Raw genomic sequence first — 20,600 nt, forward strand, 5'->3', positions numbered from 1 at the left:
TTTTTTTAGGTGGCTAGAACCACTGGTGACCCAATTATAGCACTTAAATATGGAAAAATTCTGATTTTCATGATATGTCCCCTTAAAGATATCAAGGTTATATTTTTACTGAATGTTCTTTACATAACGTAGGATGATTTTATATAGAAAACAGTAAATCACAGAAAAATAATAGTTTTTACAGACTGGGTCGAATATTTTAGAATTGAATACTATCCTAACTTTTCAGCTGTCAGACCAGAGATCCAACCATCACAATAAACATTTATGGTTCAGTGTAAAAAGATGATAATGCCACACAAAAATTTACATTAAAGGGTTTCCAAATAATTACTCGCAGCAAGTATGTGACCAGATTTCATGATTGGTTGGGATACGTAGAAGAGATTCAGAGGAAGCTATGCACCTACAGCCAAATAACCAAACAGGAACTTTGTGATATACAGTGATATTCTTTGACAAACAAATTACCTTTAGTAAAATACTGTTAAAAAAAGCATGGCAGGAACAAATCTGGGTCATTGATTTACACTTTACAACAAAGTAGATGTTTCTAGAAGCTGTGAGACAAACATTAAAATAAAAAGCTTGTGTTCATAAACACATAAAACACATTTCCAGTGTGGTAATGGTCACGATTAATAGTGTTTTTCACTGCTGAATTTTGGACTTCTAAACACTTCTCATGTTAATGTCTCTCTTTAACACAGCTGATCATTAATAGTGCCAGATTAGTGGGGAAGCTAAAGGGTGGTTTCCCAGACATGGATTATCCTAGTCTCAGAATAAAATGCATATATGAGCCGCCTTAATTTGAAAAAAAAAAACTTCTTGCACTGACACATCTTAACATATATCAGTGCCACTGTTTTGTGTCGAGATGCACACCAGTAATGTTTTTTTGTAAGGTTTGTTTGTAAAAACTAATTTAATGTGCTAATATAACTAAGGCCTAGTCCTGGATTAATCTAAACCCTATGGGGCGGTTTCCCGGACAGGGATTAGACTAGTCCTAGACTTAAACACTTTTAAGAGCTCTCCAAACTGAAAATAACTTGCACTGACATATCTTAAAATACATCAGTGCCCTTTGTTTTACCTCAAAATGCACACAGGTAATGTTTTTAGTAAGGCATGTTTGTTAAAACTAGTTATATTTCCTAATTAAACTAAGGCCTAGTCCTGGATTAAGCTAATCCTGGTCCGGGAAACCGCCCCTATTTGTGAAATGGTTTAGTACAATGGATCTCACCTAACTTTAATCTGAAAATTTTTTAAGGCCCTCACACTCACAATTTCTACCTAATAAAGTTACTAAAGTCGTTGTCTAAAAAAAGTCTTTAAAACCAAAAAGTTGTCTTAACTTATTGTAATGCTTGTTTATTATATGTTAAATAATAAGATTACCAAACAACATGAGGCTGGAATCATTTGTGCAATAAAGTACTAACACGTGGTGTCAGTCAAGAGTTTTCCGTTCGACCTACAACAGATGAATTTCAGTGAAGAACTCATCTCGCAGTTTCTCGCGATATGTTGTTGCTTGAAACCCGCCCATGAGCCTTTGCAATTCCTCTTTCTAGCCGGCGCCTGAGAATGGGTACGTGTTTTCAGAATTCAATCGCTGGGACAATCCGTCATCATCTTCAGAATCTGATGATAGCTTTGATTAAACTCGTTTATATGTGTATCGCAAAGGTAGATTACAAACGATATAGTTGTAAATTACACAATCCAGTGTGTTTTTAAATCACTTTTGGGTGAGGACTTGCAAAATTGCTGGAGACATGGCTCAAGATGGCGGCGCTCATTGGGTACAGTGTTCTCAAACAACGTTAAAGTGTAGATTTTTGTAGTTCAGATGACCAGAGGACGAAACGGGTGCGCTTTTTGTATAATTGTTAGCAAATAAAGGACTGTCTGTTTGGAAAAGTTTAAAGAAATGCGTTAGCGAGATATGCTAAGCGTGCAGGACACGCATGTGTCAACCACTGGTAGACTACTAGTTATTAAGCGTTTCGTTTGGATTTGGTTGATTTTAAGTTAAACGAAACACCCGTTGTTTCGCATTTATCCACAGACGGCGTTTGTGTAAAATGATTTGCAAAGAAATGTTTTGTTGAGTGCGTCCTGGAAGTCTACGAGCTAATGTTAGCATGTTGCTAAAGCGTCTAGCCTTGCTTAACGGTTTAAATTCTGCAAAACTAGTTTCAAGCAACTTATTCTTGAGTGTATATGATGAATCCAAATTGCGGAATCCGATGTAAAAATGCGGATACACCTTGGAGAACTGAACACTCAAGTATAATGGACAATGACATGAATGCTTTGTGCTCTCATACCTGTTTCTCACGCGTGTCTCTCTCAATCTCTACCACAGGTATCTCAAGGGACAACTGGCACAAACGCCGTAAGACCGGTGGCAAACGTAAGCCCGTTCACAAGAAAAGGAAATATGAACTCGGGCGTCCTCCTGCAAACACCAAGGTACCAGCATGAGCACGTGGAGTTAGTTACATTAGTATTTGGCGATGTGGATGATGAAAACACGTCCTTAGGTTGGTCATTTTTGGCCGTTTTGGTCAAAGTCTTTGACCTTCCAATGTTAGGATTCGTCATAGTTACACTGACACTTGATCAAATGCACAATTTATCTCAATGCATCTGTGTATGTGTTGTGTAAGTGTAACACTTTGTGTGTGTCTGTAGATTGGACCTCGTCGTATCCACACAATAAGGGTCCGTGGTGGCAACAAGAAATACCGTGCCCTGAGGCTTGATGTGGGCAACTTCTCATGGGGATCAGAATGTAAGTGTTTTATGTATGTGTGCATCTATATAAATGTTAGTCTTTCAATGATGATAATATGACCAGTTCTGCTACTGATTGTATTTGATGGATTATCTGTTCCAACGCTGAGAAAGGCATGTTACTGCTGAGTTTGTGTTGAATGTGTGTTTTTGGCTGCTATTACAAATGTTTTGTTAATAATTGTAGGCTGCACACGCAAGACCAGGATCATTGATGTGGTCTACAATGCCTCTAACAATGAGCTGGTGAGAACCAAGACCCTGGTGAAGAACTGTGTGGTCCTTGTAGACAGCACTCCTTTCAGACAGTGGTATGAGTCTCACTACGCCATCCCTCTCGGAAGGAAGAAGGGTGCCAAGCTGGTAAGTTTAGGGATTGAGTTAAATTTGAGATGAGGTGCTTTTATTTGTCTTTCTTTGATGATAACTTTGTCCAGTTCTGCTACTGAATAAAAGTGATGCAGTTTAAGACTCTGAGGGAGACTTGCTTAAAAGTCAAGTTTACTTTAACAAACTATCCACACAAACACTTAGCATAATTGCAATTTGTTAACCCAGACCCCTGAGGAAGAAGAGATTCTGAACAAGAAGAGGTCCAAGAAGGTCCAAAAGAAATTTGATGTGCGCAGAAAGACCAGCAAGATCAGCACACTATTGGAGGAGCAGTTCCAGCAGGGAAAACTGCTTGGTAAGTCTTGATACAAGATCTTAATGATATTATTGTGTAATGATGAAAATTTTAACCAGTTCTGCTACTGAGACCACAGTGCTGATTTATACCATTTCTGATACACACACAGATGTTACCAGCACTAACATTTGTTTCATATTAAATGTTTAATAATTTCCCTTTGTTTTTCTCCAGCTTGCATTGCCTCCAGACCGGGACAGTGTGGTAGGGCTGATGGCTACGTCCTCGAAGGCAAAGAACTTGAGTTCTATTTGAGGAAAATTAAGGCCAAGAAAGGCAAATAAATGTACAGCTCTCTTTGATATGACCATTAAAGAAAATGCCCCAATTTGGCATGTTGCACTTGTCCTTTTTTTTTATATGATGAAAGTCTTTGAAGAAAACTTGATTAAAAAGTGGCATGTAAAATAAGCGGGGTTGTACTTCACATTGTGCTGGATAATCGTTTAAAATAAATGGAGGACTGAGAAAGTTAAGCAGAATGTTTAGTGCTGCATTAACTGGTTATAACCTCCTAAAAAAATTACAGGCTTTGTGGTACATTGTGTTTTCATTATCAGTGTTACTGCAATACTTGCATACATTTACAAAATAAATCTGTTGAATTTATTGAAGTATGTAATGCACAGGCTAAACGTAATCATAAATAAACTTGAGCCTCATACAAATACTGCAAGTATAAAATAAACATTTTATATTTATTTTTTTAAACAAGTATAAGGCATAAACAAGTCCTGTTACATTTAAATATTTTTATACACTTAAAGGGATAGTAAACCTTAAAATGAAAATTCTGTCATTTACTCATCCTCATGTTAATGTTTTTTTTTTTATGAACACAAAACAATATTTTGAGTAATGATGGTAAACACAGCAGATAGTGACCATTGACTTCCATAGTAGGAATAAAAAATATGGTATTTAATTGGTACCGTAATTAATCAAAATATTTTCTTCATAATTTATCACAATACTTCCAACATATTTTTTTCCTGCTATGGAAGTCAATGGTCACTATCTGCTGTGTGTTTACCATCATTTCTCAAAATATCTTCTTTTGTGTTTATCAGAAAAAAGAAATTTATACAGGTTTAGAACAACATGAGGATGAGGAAATGATGACAGAATTTCATTTTAAGGTGAATTATCTCTTTATCTTGAAAATCAAAGATTTTTTACTGGTTTTAAATCTTTAATTGGTACTTTGATACACAGATAAAATCAGAGTTAAAACTACAATTTAACAATTAAGGGCAGGTTTCCCGGTGTGAATCTTTAGACAAAACAATGCCACTGATATATGTTAAGATGCGTCAGTGTGAGATGTTTTCAAATGTTAGTCTGGGGCTAGGATAAGCACTGTCCGGGAAACTGACCCATGATGATTAAAGTAAGGATTATAAAGGTTAAATTGCGGTACACAATTTAGGGATCTTGGCTTGCTGTTTCTATATCTTCAGGGAAGGGTTCATCATGATAACCATGTTGCATTGACACGTCTTGTATTTGAGGTGGTGACAGCATGCTACTCTTTAAAGGAATTTCAAGTGCTCTCACAGAAGACTTGTCCTTGCATTTTGCTTTGCAGCAAAGACACAGCTTTTGTAGGCTTCTGCTCCGTTGTTTATTAACATGGTATGAAGTTGGCCACACGTTGACGGCAAGCATTGCTGCTGTTTTGGAGACTGGTACAGATTCTTCATTTTCATCCTCTAGAATCCTAACAAAAAAAAAGTGGATCTTATCAAAGTATAGATAATGCATAGATTCAACCCTACAATATGTTTGGCTTTTAAAGTCAATATTGATCAACTGACACATTTACTTTTGTAAATAATTATGGAACCATCTGAATTGCAGAAGAATATGTATTGATTTTTTGCCGTTTCGGGTGTTTTTGTTAAATTACCTTTGAGAAACGTTTGTATTTTTAAGTTCCCTTAAACACTTAGTACTTGTTTTAAATATATTATAAATTCATTTATTACTAATTTTTACCTCATGTCATGTGTAGATCCCATAAAGACCGGCTTTGTTGTGATGGAAGGATAAGAAGGACCCTTATCCACCCAGTATTTATCCTTTTCAAGGGGTGGAAGATTTTGATACATGTCATCTACTGCTAACATAGAGACCTGTACAAAATGGCAGAACAGTAGCTATTAGCATTAAGATAAGTTAATTTAAGATAATTTGTGGGAGGATATTTATCGATTTACTGACCTGAATGTTCCGATCAATGAGTTGGATGGTTTCAAAATCATCATCGTCTTCACCAAATGGGTTGATGATGAGTTCCCCTACCTATAAAAACACATGCACGTCAATATCCATAAGAAATACACCAGTTTAATAAATAAAATATGTTACATGTTATACCTTTAACCAGCCAGCATAAAAGAAGAATTCCAGTAGCGTGAAAACTGGCACATACAGGTCCAGATGAACATCATCAGGATTCTCAGATTTAATAAACTGTCGTCCAATTAGACTTGAGGTAAAGAAGGAATACACAGCCAATGTTACGACCTGCAAACAGACAGAAGTGAGTTGACATTTTAGTTTCTGTAAAGTTAAGTGTTTTTTTATTAGTTCACCTGTGTGTACACCAGAGGAATGCTGATCCAGTCATAGTGGAAAAGCATGCTGCATTTGGACCTGTAGTTATTCAGCTCCTAGAAAACAGGAAGTTTTCATTATTATCGCAAAAATGTGTCATCCTGAAACATGTTTAAACACACTTACGTCCATAAGCAGTCTCAAGGCTATATCATCTTTGACACGGCCCTCGCGTCTTGCCTTTGACGCCAGGTTTGCAAACCATGTAAGTGGCATCCAGTATTTGTTGAAGTCAGAATATACATGGTTCAGTTTCTTGAGCTCCTCTATGGTCATGAATCCTGATTTAAAATGTACAAAATGAATCATTTTCTTTATAATAATCTTAAATACAATTGTGATGAATTAGCTTTTTTTAATATGTGACCCTTTTTGTGTTTTTTTTTCACAGGCTGTACTACTACAAAAGTCTTAGGCCACTGCAGCTTTGTTGTTTTAGCAAAGTGTTAATGTCCATCCATATTCATTTTTTACTCTGTTTAGTAAAATATAAAAATAAGATACAAGAAATATGTACACAAAATTAAAAACAAAACAATTTTCAGAAATTTCTTCTTCAGTCAGTATTTAGTGTGACCTCTCTTGGCACGAAACACATCTTGAGCTTTTTTGAGGAGATTGAAGTCCTGAAGTCATTCGATTCAATTTAGATATTAGGATTTAATTTTATTTTAGGTTTAAGAGATCTTGCAGCTGCCACTAATGTTCAAGTGGAGGGGAGTTTACCCTAAATACTTGACACTTCAGCTTATACTTGTATACTGTTTTTAAAACTACATTCCCATTTTCTGGTTGTATTCTAATAAAGAGACTGAGATATAATTATATATGATTATTGCAAAAACAACAAATCTAATGGTAACCTAAGACTTTTGCACAGTACTGTATACTATACTCTCACGTTTAAAGCTGCTTACCCCAGTGGCTCTTTACCTATGATATAAAATATTAATTTTGTCCTTAGGCCTCCCAGTAATTTTCACGTGTATTAATAGCCTACATTAAGATCATACCTGCTTCCACGATGTCTTCCAGAGTTGGAAATCTCTTGCGTACTCTTGTACTGATGGACCGCAGGATAAGAACAGATGAGAGATTGGCGTACCTCATCAAAGTGCGTCTCAGGAGACGCCCTCCTTCATCCGTGCCATGAACATTTCCAGATACAACCATCATGAGATTATCTGGCAGTGGAAAGCTTGTATATTGACCCCACCAGCGCTGAAATGCCTGCGTGACGTAGAACCCTAAAACAAACCAAAGGCTGGATTAGCAGCCCCAGGAATAAAGAGTAAATTCATGTTCTTATAAACAATATGCTCACCGAGAACAAAGGACATAGGAATGAGTTTAGCAAACTTGTTGCAGTATCGTGCCAGTCGCTCAAACTGTTCCTGTTGTTTTTCGTTGAGGACGCACCTGTAAGATGCAACATGTTAATGGAACCAAATGCACCAAATATAATGCAAATCATACTTAAATGTTAGGCCTTTCCATCTAGATCTTTACCTTCCAACCTTTAAAACTGGGGTGATACCCCAAGGTTAAAGTACCCTTTTTGGGTACATTACTGTACCTTAAGGACCTAAAAGATACAGTTAACTGTTTTGTACCCCTAAAATTTAACTGGTACAGAATGTTTCTTAAGGTACACAATAGGTATTTAGGGTATAATATTGTATCTCAAAAGGTCCAACATTTCAATGTTTTTGTGAGCAAAAATAAACCTACCACCCCAGTGACAGAAAATGTACAGTTTTGTACCATTTTTTCTGACAAAGTACCATCCCAAGATGGCATTTATATATCATAACCCTCTATAATAATACATCAACAATTTAACGATCAAACACTTTACTCCCTTCACATGCATGTGCATCTGTCTGTTACCTCTGAATGATTTCTTGCAGCGTTTTTAACACTGACACTTTATATGTTAAGTCTGTTGTGTTGTGGACTATTCCTTACATGTCATTGCTTTAAATAAAAGTGTCTGCCAAAAAAATTGTAAATTACAGTTATTGACTTAAAATGTAATGGTACCTGTACAGAACACTGAAGAAGCCATACAGTACGCAGAAGACCAGGAATTCTCTGTATAAAAGCTTGTAAATGCTTCCTCTCCATCTGAAGAGCAACTTGGAAAAGCCTCCAAATCGAGCATTAGCCACCTTGAGGGTGTAGGACACGGTCATGGTGCAATACAAAGGACAACTCAAAGAATTTGATTTCTACTCTCACTTTTGACTTTGGGCTTTCATTCCTCCAGTGTTTCAAGCCTGTATAACTTTAAAGGGAAATGTCGCCTCTAGTTTTCCTTTATATACCTCTTTTAAATAAAGACCTATCAGTCCATCCTGTGATTTATGGTTTGGGAATCCAGTTTAAGGAACATGTCTAGATACACAGACTATGATCCTATCGATTTTACACTGTTCTCATCATTATGAAGGATTACTGTTTCACGCACACACAGTAAAGTTTGAATTTATGACAGGGCATTTATTACTCTTTCAGCATTTGTCAAATGATCTTTTTAACAAATTTTGCTCTTTGTTTAAAAAGAAGGAAGTTATGTACCAAAGGACATACTTAATTTCCAACAGCCTTTGAGCAAACCACTGTCCCATTGTATGTAGCTCTTTTTAACAAAATAATTAATGGGTACAGGTTCAGCATATGCAATAAAACTTTAATTGCCTCAATGGCTTTAGTAAATATTAAGGAAAGTAGATGCCATATACAAAATACCCACATAGGCTAACTGTTATAAATTTAATGTCATGAATGTCATGTCAATGTAGTAAATCTATTTTCATGTGAACTTTCCTGAACAAATACGCACCCAGCTGATCACAGTGTTTTTAAAGCCTGTAATGTTTTTTCCGAATTTTCTCAGTTGTTAAAAAGGGAGATGTTTATTATCCTGAGAAATGTCTAAGACAAAGTTTAGTTTGTTTATATTCATTGCTATTAAATCATAATTAGGCTATATCATATAAAAACTTACTCTTGGTGAGACTTTTTTCACTAATACTTACTAAAAAACTAGGCCTTAGTTATATTAGGACATTTGAGTAGTTTTTACAAACATACCTTACACAAATCAATACAGGTGTGCATCTTGAGACAAAACAATAACAATTATATATGGAGGGATATAGGTGTTTTTAAATTAAGGCAGCTGAAACATGCTTTTTGTCTGGGACTAGGATAAGCCTTTTATGGGAAACCACCCCAATGGGTTTAAATGGTTCAGGGGACAGATTAAACCTAAATTGGCCTAACCCGGTTCTCAAACGAAATCTTTATATTTTGATGAAATAAAAAACATATTTTTGTACAGTTTGATTTGCAAGTCACTTGTTTCAAACAATTTCAATGAACAATGTTTATGAATTCTTAGACTCTTGCAGTAGGGGGCGCTAGCTGCTAAGCACTCCAAGTGTAGTTCAGCCAATGCACTGCTGACATTAGTATGTGAATACAGGCTAAACACCTATTTACATTGAAATATTGTTTACTGTTCTCTTGCTCAGTTCAATAAAGAGAAAATGATGAAGCATGGGCCTCTATTGTATAGCTGCATTTAAAAAGCATTGTTTGTTGACTGAACACGCAGTATATACATTCCGTCTCTTATTAAACTTTATTCTGAATAAATAAAAGCAATATTTTCAAATTGAGAATACATGTGCACTAAAAGGGAACATATTTAAAGTGATACCTGTACTCTCTTTAGACATTTATGGGAGAGTGATTTATTACATTCCCAATGTCATACACTGAAAAAAATCATTCATTCAATTTACTCATTTTTTTTTTAAGGTAAGTGGTTGCAATCAATTTATTTAAATTCAGTTCTAAACGTAGGTTCGGGAGGCGCCTAAAAATTCAGGCCTGTCAATCATCATCATCATGGGCGTATATAAGGCAGCCTTCAGGCCTCCCTATCCAGCTGCATTCTTTTCCGGCATCCCTCCTCCTCCCCATCTCCTCCTTCACTCTCTCTTTCTTCCTCTTTGCAGTTCCGTTGCAGGGGGTTGAACTTGGGGCTCGAGCCCCAGCCTCAGGTTCGCTCTCTCTGAAGGTTCAGAGCTCAGGTAAAGAGCTCCCTTCGAGGACAGCAAGCCAAGTTTGTTTACCATTAATCATTAAGACCTGAATGCCCAGGCGAACTAGTGAAGCTACAGTTAAACAAAAAAGATTAGTAAAGTAAAATAAAATAAAAAACTTTTGTTTAAATGTAGCTTAAATAAATTGATTGCAACCACTTACCTTAAAAAATTGAGTAAATTGAATGAATAATTTTTTTTAGTGGAATGTGTGAATCATAACATCACTGTTCCAATGGATCTGGGCTGTAATCATCATAGACATTAATCGGGCATGTATGTAAGGTTCTAGTCATTGTTGATACACAATTATTATATTTGTGAATTTTAGTGATGGCCCTTAAAAGGACATTTTGAAATGCAAAAACCTAAACTGGAAAATAAACTATCAAGGTTTAGAAAAGAGAAGGAAACACTTTTCATATTTTTGTTGTTTTGTTTGTAAACTTAATGCAGTTTGTCTAAAGAAATGCCATTTTATGTGATTTTTGTGTCTGCTGCACGCATCAAACCATAGTTATTTTAGAAACGTTTAATAAAGTTAGGTTTAATAAAGTAACTGAGGACATTTTTTTACTTTTGTACAATAAGCGATTATTACATCCATTATAAACCAGCTGAGATGTACTACTGCATTGAAGTTTCTTTATTTAGTAATGGCACATTTATTTGATCTATTTTCCACAACTTACTTTAAAGCCAGTAAACCATAAATTCAATTTCTTTTGTCGTGCAAAACTATGTGCTTATGCTCAGAACCTATTGAGTTGTATTTTGGATACAATTGCAGTGGCATCTGATTCAGCTTCTAAAGATAGACCACTCCATTATAAAGCTTTAAATCTTGTGTGTGTTAGGGCAGGACGATAAAATAGAGATTCACAACTCTGACTCTCCTCAAGACAAGCAGGTAAAGATGCCTGTGAGTCCATTACATTGTTCCTAGTTTTACAGTGACTGAGTAACCCAATGCTATAATTACAAACTCCCCCACAGGAGGGAATCAGAGCTAGGTTTTTATTACTGTTGACTGATTTCAGCCACTAATGAATAGGCTGGGTCATTATAGGGACACAGAAGCAGGTAAATGGTGTCTTGTAAATGCCAGTGTGAGATTCTGAGAGTGGTATATTTAGTTCAGATTTAGTCCTTTAGGAAAGATGTGTCCAAGAACAATTACCATTTTTTTTCACTGTCAGTTTTACCTAAACAACTGATGATAAGAGCACACAAAAAATCTAAATACTCTGTTTATTTTTTATTATTTGCAGCATTGCTTTCATGTAAGACATTAAATTCATTATTTAATTAATTCATAAATAACTATTTATTTATTTACTATTAAATTCATACAGAACAACCTGATATTCAAAATAATTTTATACAAAATTCAGAACTTTTAAAAATTTGTAGCTAATTGTATTATATAACTGTAAAACATGAAAGCATCAGCTTTAAAATTACCATTACCTTTAAAATGACTTCATTTAGTAACACCTAAAAACATTTTTTTTCAACTAAAATTTTCTCAAAGGCTAATTTGTAAAGGTTTTTTTTTAAGTTTTTTTTTTAATATTTATGCTTTATCAACTTAAATTTCTCACTTTAAGTGAAAAATGTAAGTTAATATAAAATTTTAATATTTTAAATGTTATCAACTAAAGTAATTTTTTTAAGTAGATCCAACTTTTATTTTCTTAGGATATGCATATACCCACCATTAGACAGTAAAGCTTATGATATGTGTAGCATTTGTACAGATAAAATACAGTTATGTATTTTATTAGATAGCAAATTCAGCTTGTTTTTATAAGTGACAAAAACTTAAAGTGTGGACAAGTTAACATATGTCCAAATTTAAAAGAGCAAGTAAATAACTTGTTTATCCAATTTGATTCTACTTAAAAACTTTAGGCAGCCATCAGAAAAGCACTTTCAATTTGAAAGAGAAATTTTACTTTTAACAAACTAAGATAAATGATTAACAAGGTTAAGTGTTACGTCCATAAGTCAAATATCCTACCATTAAATGATCACTGTTTTTATAGTGTTACATAAACAGTAACCCTTCATAACTTGCTATATGGATGAGAAATGATATATCAATCAAAAGTGAATTGTAGCTCTCGGTTCATCTTTGGTAATTTATCTACTCATGATAAGGACCACAGGCCAGGCTATAGTTCTGTTTAATAATCTCTTGCTCTAGATTTTTGCCTTGAATGCAAATAAAGCTGATTTATGTTCTTCTTCATAAATGTGATATAAATTATCATAATATATAACACTTAATATAGACAATGTAAATATATTGGAAATACAACATATATATTATAACAATAAAACATTCAAATTAACATAAAATGATGGACAGAATGGACAAAGATATACAATGCAGATACAATGTATAAAGGCAACAGCTATATAATAGCTTAAGTTGGCAACAGACCTATTGAGTCTGCAAACAGCCTCTGACACATGATCATAGCTGTACAGTAATTCATTCATGTTGTATGGAAATGTCATGGTTTTGCACTGGTTCAGTAACTTCCTTTTGGTTCAGTTGTTCATTGTACTCTCCAACACGCCATGACTGATGACCTCTTCCGACAGCATGGCACAAAACTCCAATATACCTGATAGGATCTCAACCAAACACACAATAAAGGATCTTCTCAAATGTTCATCAGATGTCACGAGAGATCCACGTTCTCATACTCTCCATGATCTGAGTCTTCAATCTCGATCCCAGGAACCAAGCTGTAGTATTCAGTAGACTGGGTCATATAAGCTTTCTCCCGATCCGCCGAGTCCTTCAGAACCTCGGTTACACTCACCGTGTCCAGGTCCTGCTTGCCTGCAGTTTCTACTATGGAGCAGGTGGACAGCGGAGGCTCCAGCGAGTCCACCGAGCCCAGTTTGATCTCCACCTCTTCATAGATGTCCCGAGTGCTGCCCAGTAAGTCGGAAGAGGGCTGAAGTACCAGTTGGTTCTTCAGTATGTTCTCCTTTCTGTTGTCTACAGACAAGGCTGACTCCCCTGTGGGCAATTTGGTGTGTGGCCACCGTCCATTGCACTGTGAGTGGTTGGACCTTTTTCGAGCTGGGCTGAATGACAGGGTCTCTTTTCTCTTCTTCTTCCTGCCACAGCACCAGCACAGGACCAGACTGAGGAGGAGGAGGAGAGGAAGCAGGATGAAGAGAGGGGTCAGGTTGGCCAAGCGGCACACCTCACTGCTCTGCAAAGACCACACTGTTCGTCCTGCTAGACTTTTTGGAGATTCACAGGTCAGATTACCCACAAGGCCCTGAATGCTACTGGAGTTGTCATGGAGCATCTCCCACAGTGAGCATGTGCAATCCCAGGGGTTCCCAGAGAGCTCCAGATGCTGTAATGACGGCTTGAAGATCGAACTTGGTAGAAAGCTGAGCTGGTTCCATCCAAGGATCAGCACCCGCAACTGTTCAGAGTTCGCCAGAAATCGATCTGGCAAGTCTGCCAGATCATTCATTCCCAAGTCCAGCACCTCCAAACTATGGGCTTTAGCGAGGAAATGAGCTGGAATAGACGTCAGTCTGTTTTGACCAAGATGCAGATATCGCAATGAAGTGGAGGTATTTCCCACTTTACTGTGATCGATATGACTGATATTACAATTAGTCAGGTCCAAAATCTCCAGGTGAGTCTTTAACATGAAAGCAGACCAGTGCACCTGGTTGAAAGTGGACCCGGAGTAGTTCAAGCAACAATCGTTGTTGGATATAGATGATGGAAAGCGAGTCAATATGGTAGCCGCTGGACACTCACATCCCCCTGTGCTTCCTACAGTCACGCTCAGCATTTGGAAAATGTTTAATGCACATAACAAAACAAGACCTGCAAGAAAGAAACATGGGAATTAGATAACTTTCCTATATATTTATTTAAAGTGACAGTTCACCAAAAAATGAAACTTCTGTCATCATTTATGTGGCTTTTTTCAATGAAACATTAAAAAACATCTTAAAGGGACATTCCACTTTTTCCCACTCATTTTCCAGGTCCCCTAGAGCAGTGGTTCTTAATGTTATTCCTGGAGGCCCACTGCCCTGCACATTTTGTATGTCTCTTTTGTCTGACAGACTCAGTTCAGTTCATGGAGATCTCTTCTAATGAGCTGATGATTTGAATCAGGTGTGTTAAATAAGGGAGACATACAAAATGTGCAGGGCAGTGGGCCTCCAGGAATAACGTTAAGAACCACTGCCCTAGAGCAGTGGTTTTCAATCTTGTCCTAGGGGACCCACTGTCCTGCACGTTTTGCATGTCTCCCTTATCTAACACACCTGATTCAGATCATCAGCTCATTAAGGGAGAGATCCATGAACAGAACTGGGTGTGTCAGTTAAGGGAGACATACAAAATATGCAGAGCTGTGGGTCCCCTAGGACAAGATTGAAAACCACTGCCCTAGAGTTAAACATTTGATTCTTACCATTTTGGAATCCATTCAGCTGATCTCCGGGTCTGGCGCTAGCACTTTTAGCATAGCTTAGCACAATCCACTAAATCTGATAAGTCCATTAGCATTGCGCAAAAAAATAACCAAAGAGTTTCAATATTTTTCCTATTTAAAACTTGACTCTTCTGTAGTTTCATCGTGTACTAAGACCGACGGAAAATTTAAAGTTGCGATTTTCTAGGCAGATATGGCTAGAACTATACTATCAAACTGGCGTAATAATCAGTGACTTTGCTAATGTAACATGGCTACAGCAGGCGTAGTGATATAACGCAATGCCTGAAAATAGTCCCCTTTAGGGATGCACCGATACCACTTTTTTGGAATACGAGTACTTGCATTTCAGTACTTGCCGATACCGAGTACTTAATAAAAACATGATTTAAATTTACAGGTAACAGCTTCAGTCATATAATTAAAAAAAAAACAAGGGACTAGTTTTCCAGTTTGTTGTAAACTCTGTCTCTTTGGACAACACAAGAGGCATTAACCCCTTACACGCCGCTCAAACATAGACATTTCTCAGACCGTGGTTTCGATCCCTGGTATCGGGGGACTTTTAACGAGTACTTTAGAAAATGTGGTATCGAGGCCGATACCCGATGCCAGTATCGGTATCGGTGCATCCCTAGTCCCCTTGGTTATTTTCAATAGCAGGGGACTATTTTCAGGCAGTGCGTAATATCATTAGGCCTGCTGCAGCCTTCTGTCAGTCTTAGTACACGATGTAACTACAGAAGAGTCAAGTTTTAAATAAGAAAAATATTGAAACTCTTTGGTTATTTTAGCGCAATGCTAATGGTCTAATCAGAGTCAATGGATTGTGCTAAGCTATGCTAAAAGTGCTAGCGCCAGACCCGGAGATCAGCTGAATGGATTCGAAAACGGTAAGAATCAAATGTTTAACTCTAGGGGAGCTGGAAAATGAGCATATTTTTTTTTAAAGTGGAGTGTCCCTTTAAACATAACTAAGTCACCATTCATTTTAATTGTATGGAAAACATGACACCAGTATTTGATAAAATTGATAGTCACATGGATTTATAATTTCATATTTGCATAACATTTGCATAATCTGCAAATGATTGAATTGATAGTAATTTCCTTTTAAACAGGTAATTTCCAAACTAGACCACAGGTTGACAGCCTTTGGTTGACAATTCACATTGCTTAAGCAAACATAACAATGTTTAAAAAGCACAAGGCACTACATATACTGTATTATGAAGAGTTAAATGCACTTTGCATGCCTGTTGTATTCCCTCTCTTTCTATTGTGTTCTCGGTTGCCCCTCAAGGGATTGTTTTAGGTTGAGCAGTGAGGTAAAGATCTCGTGTGCATAGCAACATTGCCATGGCTTCGCACTGTTGTCAGTTGTGTGAGAGTCGGCATGGTGATGCGGGGAGTCTGGGATCAGGAGTCCACGCTTTATAAAGAAACATCTTATCTGGCAACCAGTGGTTGGGAACTGAACAAATATGTAACACAAGCATCCTTTGTTTGCTGGGGTCCAAAACATTCAATCTTTAGGAAATGCTGTTCTGTTCATGTATAGTAAACATAAGTGTTTAATATAAATCTTAAGGATATAAAACATTGAAATTTTGAAATTTACTACTTTAAAACTTTATAAATTGTCTTAAAAAAGATCTTCAACCTTATACTTTTATCCCTGCTGTGAGGACTGTACTTGCTTTTATATCTCCCACCAGTATAACATCAGACTTTCCTTATATATACAATGGCAGTGGAATGTGCAAAGCCCTGACAACGCTGAGTTTCAACACCAGGAACGAGACGCGGGGAACCGAGCCAACTGACCCAGCCCACAACCCTGCATGCAGAACTGCTGAAGCACTCATTTTAGTAAAGATATCATCAACAGGTGTTTGTTTATCCAACACGCTTTTTTTCATTTGGGCTATTTCATAGGTACAAGTCAAGAACATCCATCCAGATAGGAATACACACAGTTTAGTTACGCAACAAAGCAATTTAATAAAAAAATTTTATCTAATAATGTCCAAATGCTATTTATTTAATGCTATTTTTACAATGGCAATACCAGTTACCCTTTGGCATTAACTCAACAAGAAACCCTAACAAATCAAGAGCCAAAATCTTGAGCTGAGAACATAAGTGCTGTTCCCTTGTGTACACACACAAACCTCTTAGCTATGGCTGAACAGTTTTATGGCCTTTTTCTACTAGCTAGAGCATTCATATATCAAATAAAATATACATTCAATAAACTGAAATTGACTTATTCATTTGTAGAGAGAAATACATATTTAGATCAAATCCAACTGTAAGACAACTAGACGTTTTCATTATTTGACAAAAATATCTCAACAGTCAAAATCCTTACAATGATTGAATTATCTGTTTATTGTGCAATGGAGATCAATGCAGTGAGGTTAAAGTGTGTTTGGAGCACTAAATGTACTTTGTTACATGCATGTTAATTTAAAGTTATATGTCTAATGTTTGAGCGAATGCATTAAGGAATATTTAAACTTATCCTGCATGATCTCATGGCAGAACAATGAGCACTGTTACACCCAGTCGACCAGTTTCCTCTCACAACACAGCGGACCTTTTATTTCATCCATGCACGTCTTCACAATAAGTCTGCTTAACGCAGATAAAAAATAAATGAAAACACAATACAATTATAATTTCCAAGCACAGAAGGCCAACAATAACGGTTTTTAATTCATAAATTAACTTATATTAGCCGAAACAACTAATGCTGTATTTAGCTAGGAGATTTTTTTAAAGAAAACTTATGGCCACGCTTGTACACTTGTGTGAGTTCTAAATAGTGTACTGTAAATAGCAAGTAGATATGACGCTTACCTTTGTGTGGCATCATTATGTGAGCCGTTGCTCTGTCCTGTAAAGTAGCTGTCAGTCAAACCACTGGCATACACAGCTCGCTCACTCTACTGTAGTCTACGGTGTGCGCGCGCTGGGCGCGTCCTTCTCAATACAACACACAGAGCAATGCAGAAATACTAGGCCTACAGCTTCCTGTGCGCGCGCGCGCGTGTGTGTTGTTACAACATAGACTATTTTGGGGACTCACTATATAAAGTACATATTTTAGTATTTACTTGTAATTAATTGTTGTGTAGTATACTGTTGAAATATGATAAAAGAGCAATGTGCGCGCTCTTGTGGTTAAAAGCGTACGCACATGTTGCGGTGCAACACAGCCTTTCTGATTAAATAATGAAATCTGTAAAATTAGTTGTAAAATGACATGTTGCACGAGCAATGGATGGCTAAATTCCTGAAAAAAGTAATGACCAATGCTTCTTAACAACAATGTAAACTTTTGGGGAAAAAAAGAAAGATTTTCTAGAGATAAATGTAACCACTAGATAGCAGCATTTTATTAGTAATAGTCCATGGTCCTTGCTCTGCAATGTGTTAAATACAAAATGTAAGGTAATAATTTATTACGGTTGCACTAATGATTAATGCAATTATAGTTTAAAACTAGTACCAGAACATGCCTTAGCATTAACTAATGATAAATAAAAGAATGAACTAACCACACTCTAAAATTAAAACTTATGGTTAAGTCAAATATGGACAAACCCACTTGTTAACCCTTTAACTGCAACACCAAGAAAAAGGCATTTGAAAAAAAATTTGTTTGCATTTCTTATCTCCTTATGTCACCACTTAACACAATCAATGTAATTTTTTTCAACACATCCCATCATTTTTTAAAAATCGGCCTCTACCAAATGGTTGATATGTCACTTAAAGGAATTCAAGAACATACTATGGAAATTAGAAAATATGAACTATAATACTAATTTTTTACAAACATAATCAAAATAAAATGGTTTTGTATATTAAATCTTCTTTATTTATTGAAGTATAACATATTAAAATATGATTTTCATTTTAACGCAGGACATGAAATGTTTTCATGTTTTTTGCAATAAAAATGACCAAAAGTAACAAAAATAAGGACTTTCTGCATTTAAAACCTAAAATAAAAGAAGGCCAAAGATATATAAAATGGCATTTTAGTATTTTATGATTTAAGAAACACACTGTCAAGTTTGGTAGTGCAACATAATTTTTTTTTTTGTCTTTTTTAGATAAATTAAAGGGGTCATGGCATGAAAATCTGAGATTTTCCATGTTTAAGTGCTATGATTGGGTCCCCAGTGCTTCTATCAACCTAGATAATGTGAGAAAGATCAACCCAGTAACTTAGTTTAGGTAAACCATTCTCTACAAGCATGTGAAAAAATAGGTAATTGAAATTTGGCTCCCCTTGTGATGTCAGAAGGAGCCCTTATTATAATAATACCACCCCTTAATTTGCACTTTCCAACCACAGCACTGCCATTTCCAGTGTTTTAATCCAGAGAGGGAGAGACAGAGAAAATAATTCACAGCACAACTAAGTTTCAATTTCAACAAACCACCATCATTGTGATCGGTGTTTGCACTTCATCCGCTCATTTGCATTTTAAAGGACACACCCAAAACTGCAAATTTTTGCTCACACCTACAAAGTGGCAATTTTAACATGCTATAATAAATTATTTATATGATATTTTGAGCTAAAACATCACATATGTGCTCTGGGGACACCAAAGATTTATTTGACATCTTAAAAAAGTCTGGTGACATGGCCCCTTTAACATTTCTTTGTAAACCAGCAATGCTGTGTAGAGTAAGCCAACGTTGCAAACAATCCTTCAAACAATTTAAAACATCATTTAATAAGTAATTATTGATTAATTAATGAGTAATTATGATTTCCATACATTAATTATATTAATTCATTATAGTTATTTCAAAAAAATATCCTGAAGTGGCAAAAATACATACTTAAGAAATGATCTCAATATAATAAATAAGAAATAACAATAGCTGTGTCATATTCATAGCTGAAAATGATCAGAAATGTATATTTCATAGCAAATAGTACACTCTGACTGCAGAAATGGATGATCTGAAAACATTAGCCTAGCTTTTCTACTTTTACCATTAAGTGACAAATCAACCGTTTGGTTGAGCATGTTTTTGTAAAATTATTCAAAACATACAAAAGTTTTTTCATGGCACCAGGTAACATCATTTTGTAAAGTTAGGGCTCTTACAGTGTAATATGTCAAAAAAATATGGTTTCCTTGCAAAATTTCAACAAGAGCAGTTCATATAACAGAAGTGCTTTTTTTCTTTCTAAAATCCACATAACAAGATGTGTTGTGACAAGTGCTGTTGATTGACACATTGATATCTAGTGGATTTTTTTGACAAAGGATATCTTACACAAATAGTAGAGATGGCTCAATCAGCTTGAGTTAAGTTAGGTACTCCTCTCAATAAAATATAGGGACGTCACACATGTGAAGCCACCGCGCCGCCATGTTGGTATACCCAAACGTTCTATTAAAGCAATGGACGTTATCAGATTTTAATGATAAAACATCACTTTACTCGTCTTCGTTTTTAAATGTGAAGTTACCCTGTACATTATTACAACACAAACGTCCAAAGCATGTAAATAGTTATTTACTGAAAGTTGTACATATTGCGTTTTAAACAGTTATTATACATTCATCTTTATAACAGTATCAGATCAGCAGACAGACCGCAGCATATTTAGTATTAATGACAATAAACGTGCTCATTCTGAAATCTAAATAAATAATCATGCTTTGTACCGTTTCTAGTTTTGTAATTATGTTATCTAAACTTACAAGTTACCTAAACATATTTAGAGAAATAACGCTGACCGTCACAGTGTAGCTGAATGTCAAAAAAAACTTTATTTATACCCGTGTCATTAACAAATACAACAGACACACTCACCTTAACGGTTTT

At 35.9% G+C, this 20,600-nt stretch overlaps 3 protein-coding genes and 4 non-coding genes across 7 annotated transcripts; 5 read left to right on the forward strand and 2 right to left on the reverse strand.

Moving 5' to 3' along the window:
* The first annotated feature begins 1,497 nt into the window (after positions 1-1,497).
* On the forward strand, positions 1,498-3,834 carry LOC135766866 (small ribosomal subunit protein eS8). The gene is made up of 6 exons (XM_065276363.2): positions 1,498-1,600; positions 2,381-2,487; positions 2,710-2,809; positions 2,999-3,174; positions 3,370-3,499; positions 3,677-3,834. The coding sequence occupies exons 1-6, from the start codon at positions 1,597-1,599 to the stop codon at positions 3,784-3,786; spliced, it is 627 nt and encodes a 208-aa protein (XP_065132435.1). The 5' UTR covers positions 1,498-1,596; the 3' UTR covers positions 3,787-3,834.
* Positions 2,531-2,636, forward strand: LOC135767529 (small nucleolar RNA SNORD46). The gene has a single exon (XR_010542065.1). It is a non-coding gene; the product is annotated as a small nucleolar RNA SNORD46 (small nucleolar RNA).
* On the forward strand, positions 3,224-3,293 carry LOC135767524 (small nucleolar RNA SNORD38). Its single transcript, XR_010542061.1, has one exon. It is a non-coding gene; the product is annotated as a small nucleolar RNA SNORD38 (small nucleolar RNA).
* LOC135767527 (small nucleolar RNA SNORD38) lies at positions 3,534-3,605 on the forward strand. The gene has a single exon (XR_010542063.1). It is a non-coding gene; the product is annotated as a small nucleolar RNA SNORD38 (small nucleolar RNA).
* A 124-nt stretch (positions 3,835-3,958) lies between the features above and the next one.
* LOC135767536 (small nucleolar RNA SNORA47) lies at positions 3,959-4,089 on the forward strand. Its single transcript, XR_010542071.1, has one exon. It is a non-coding gene; the product is annotated as a small nucleolar RNA SNORA47 (small nucleolar RNA).
* A 794-nt stretch (positions 4,090-4,883) lies between these two features.
* best4 (bestrophin 4) lies at positions 4,884-8,602 on the reverse strand. The gene is made up of 9 exons (XM_065275396.1): positions 8,165-8,602; positions 7,446-7,540; positions 7,135-7,368; positions 6,248-6,402; positions 6,100-6,177; positions 5,882-6,031; positions 5,726-5,806; positions 5,501-5,637; positions 4,884-5,222 (listed from the first exon to the last, which is right to left on the reverse strand). The coding sequence occupies exons 1-9, from the start codon at positions 8,314-8,316 to the stop codon at positions 4,928-4,930; spliced, it is 1,377 nt and encodes a 458-aa protein (XP_065131468.1). The 5' UTR covers positions 8,317-8,602; the 3' UTR covers positions 4,884-4,927.
* Positions 8,603-11,905: 3,303 nt separating this feature from the next.
* On the reverse strand, positions 11,906-17,752 carry LOC135766868 (uncharacterized). The gene is made up of 2 exons (XM_065276364.2): positions 17,598-17,752; positions 11,906-14,113 (listed from the first exon to the last, which is right to left on the reverse strand). The coding sequence occupies exons 1-2, from the start codon at positions 17,611-17,613 to the stop codon at positions 12,930-12,932; spliced, it is 1,200 nt and encodes a 399-aa protein (XP_065132436.1). The 5' UTR covers positions 17,614-17,752; the 3' UTR covers positions 11,906-12,929.
* Positions 17,753-20,600: the final 2,848 nt, after the last annotated feature.

Source organism: Paramisgurnus dabryanus, chromosome 6 (assembly GCF_030506205.2).
Source record: "Paramisgurnus dabryanus chromosome 6, PD_genome_1.1, whole genome shotgun sequence".
In the NCBI taxonomy this organism is placed as follows: Eukaryota; Metazoa; Chordata; class Actinopteri; order Cypriniformes; family Cobitidae; genus Paramisgurnus; species Paramisgurnus dabryanus.

Coding starts and splice junctions, on each gene's coding strand:
- LOC135766866 (XM_065276363.2), top strand. Junction 2,810..2,998: donor CTTCTCATGGGGATCAGAAT/GTAAGTGTTTTA, acceptor TAATAATTGTAG/GCTGCACACGCAAGACCAGG. Junction 3,175..3,369: donor GGAAGAAGGGTGCCAAGCTG/GTAAGTTTAGGG, acceptor TTGTTAACCCAG/ACCCCTGAGGAAGAAGAGAT.
- best4 (XM_065275396.1), bottom strand. CDS start 8,316: ATGACCGTGTCCTACACCCTCAAGGTGGCTAATGCTCGATTTGGAGGC. Junction 6,178..6,247: donor CCTTGAGACTGCTTATGGAC/GTAAGTGTGTTT, acceptor CCTGTTTTCTAG/GAGCTGAATAACTACAGGTC. Junction 6,032..6,099: donor TTCCTCTGGTGTACACACAG/GTGAACTAATAA, acceptor GTCTGTTTGCAG/GTCGTAACATTGGCTGTGTA.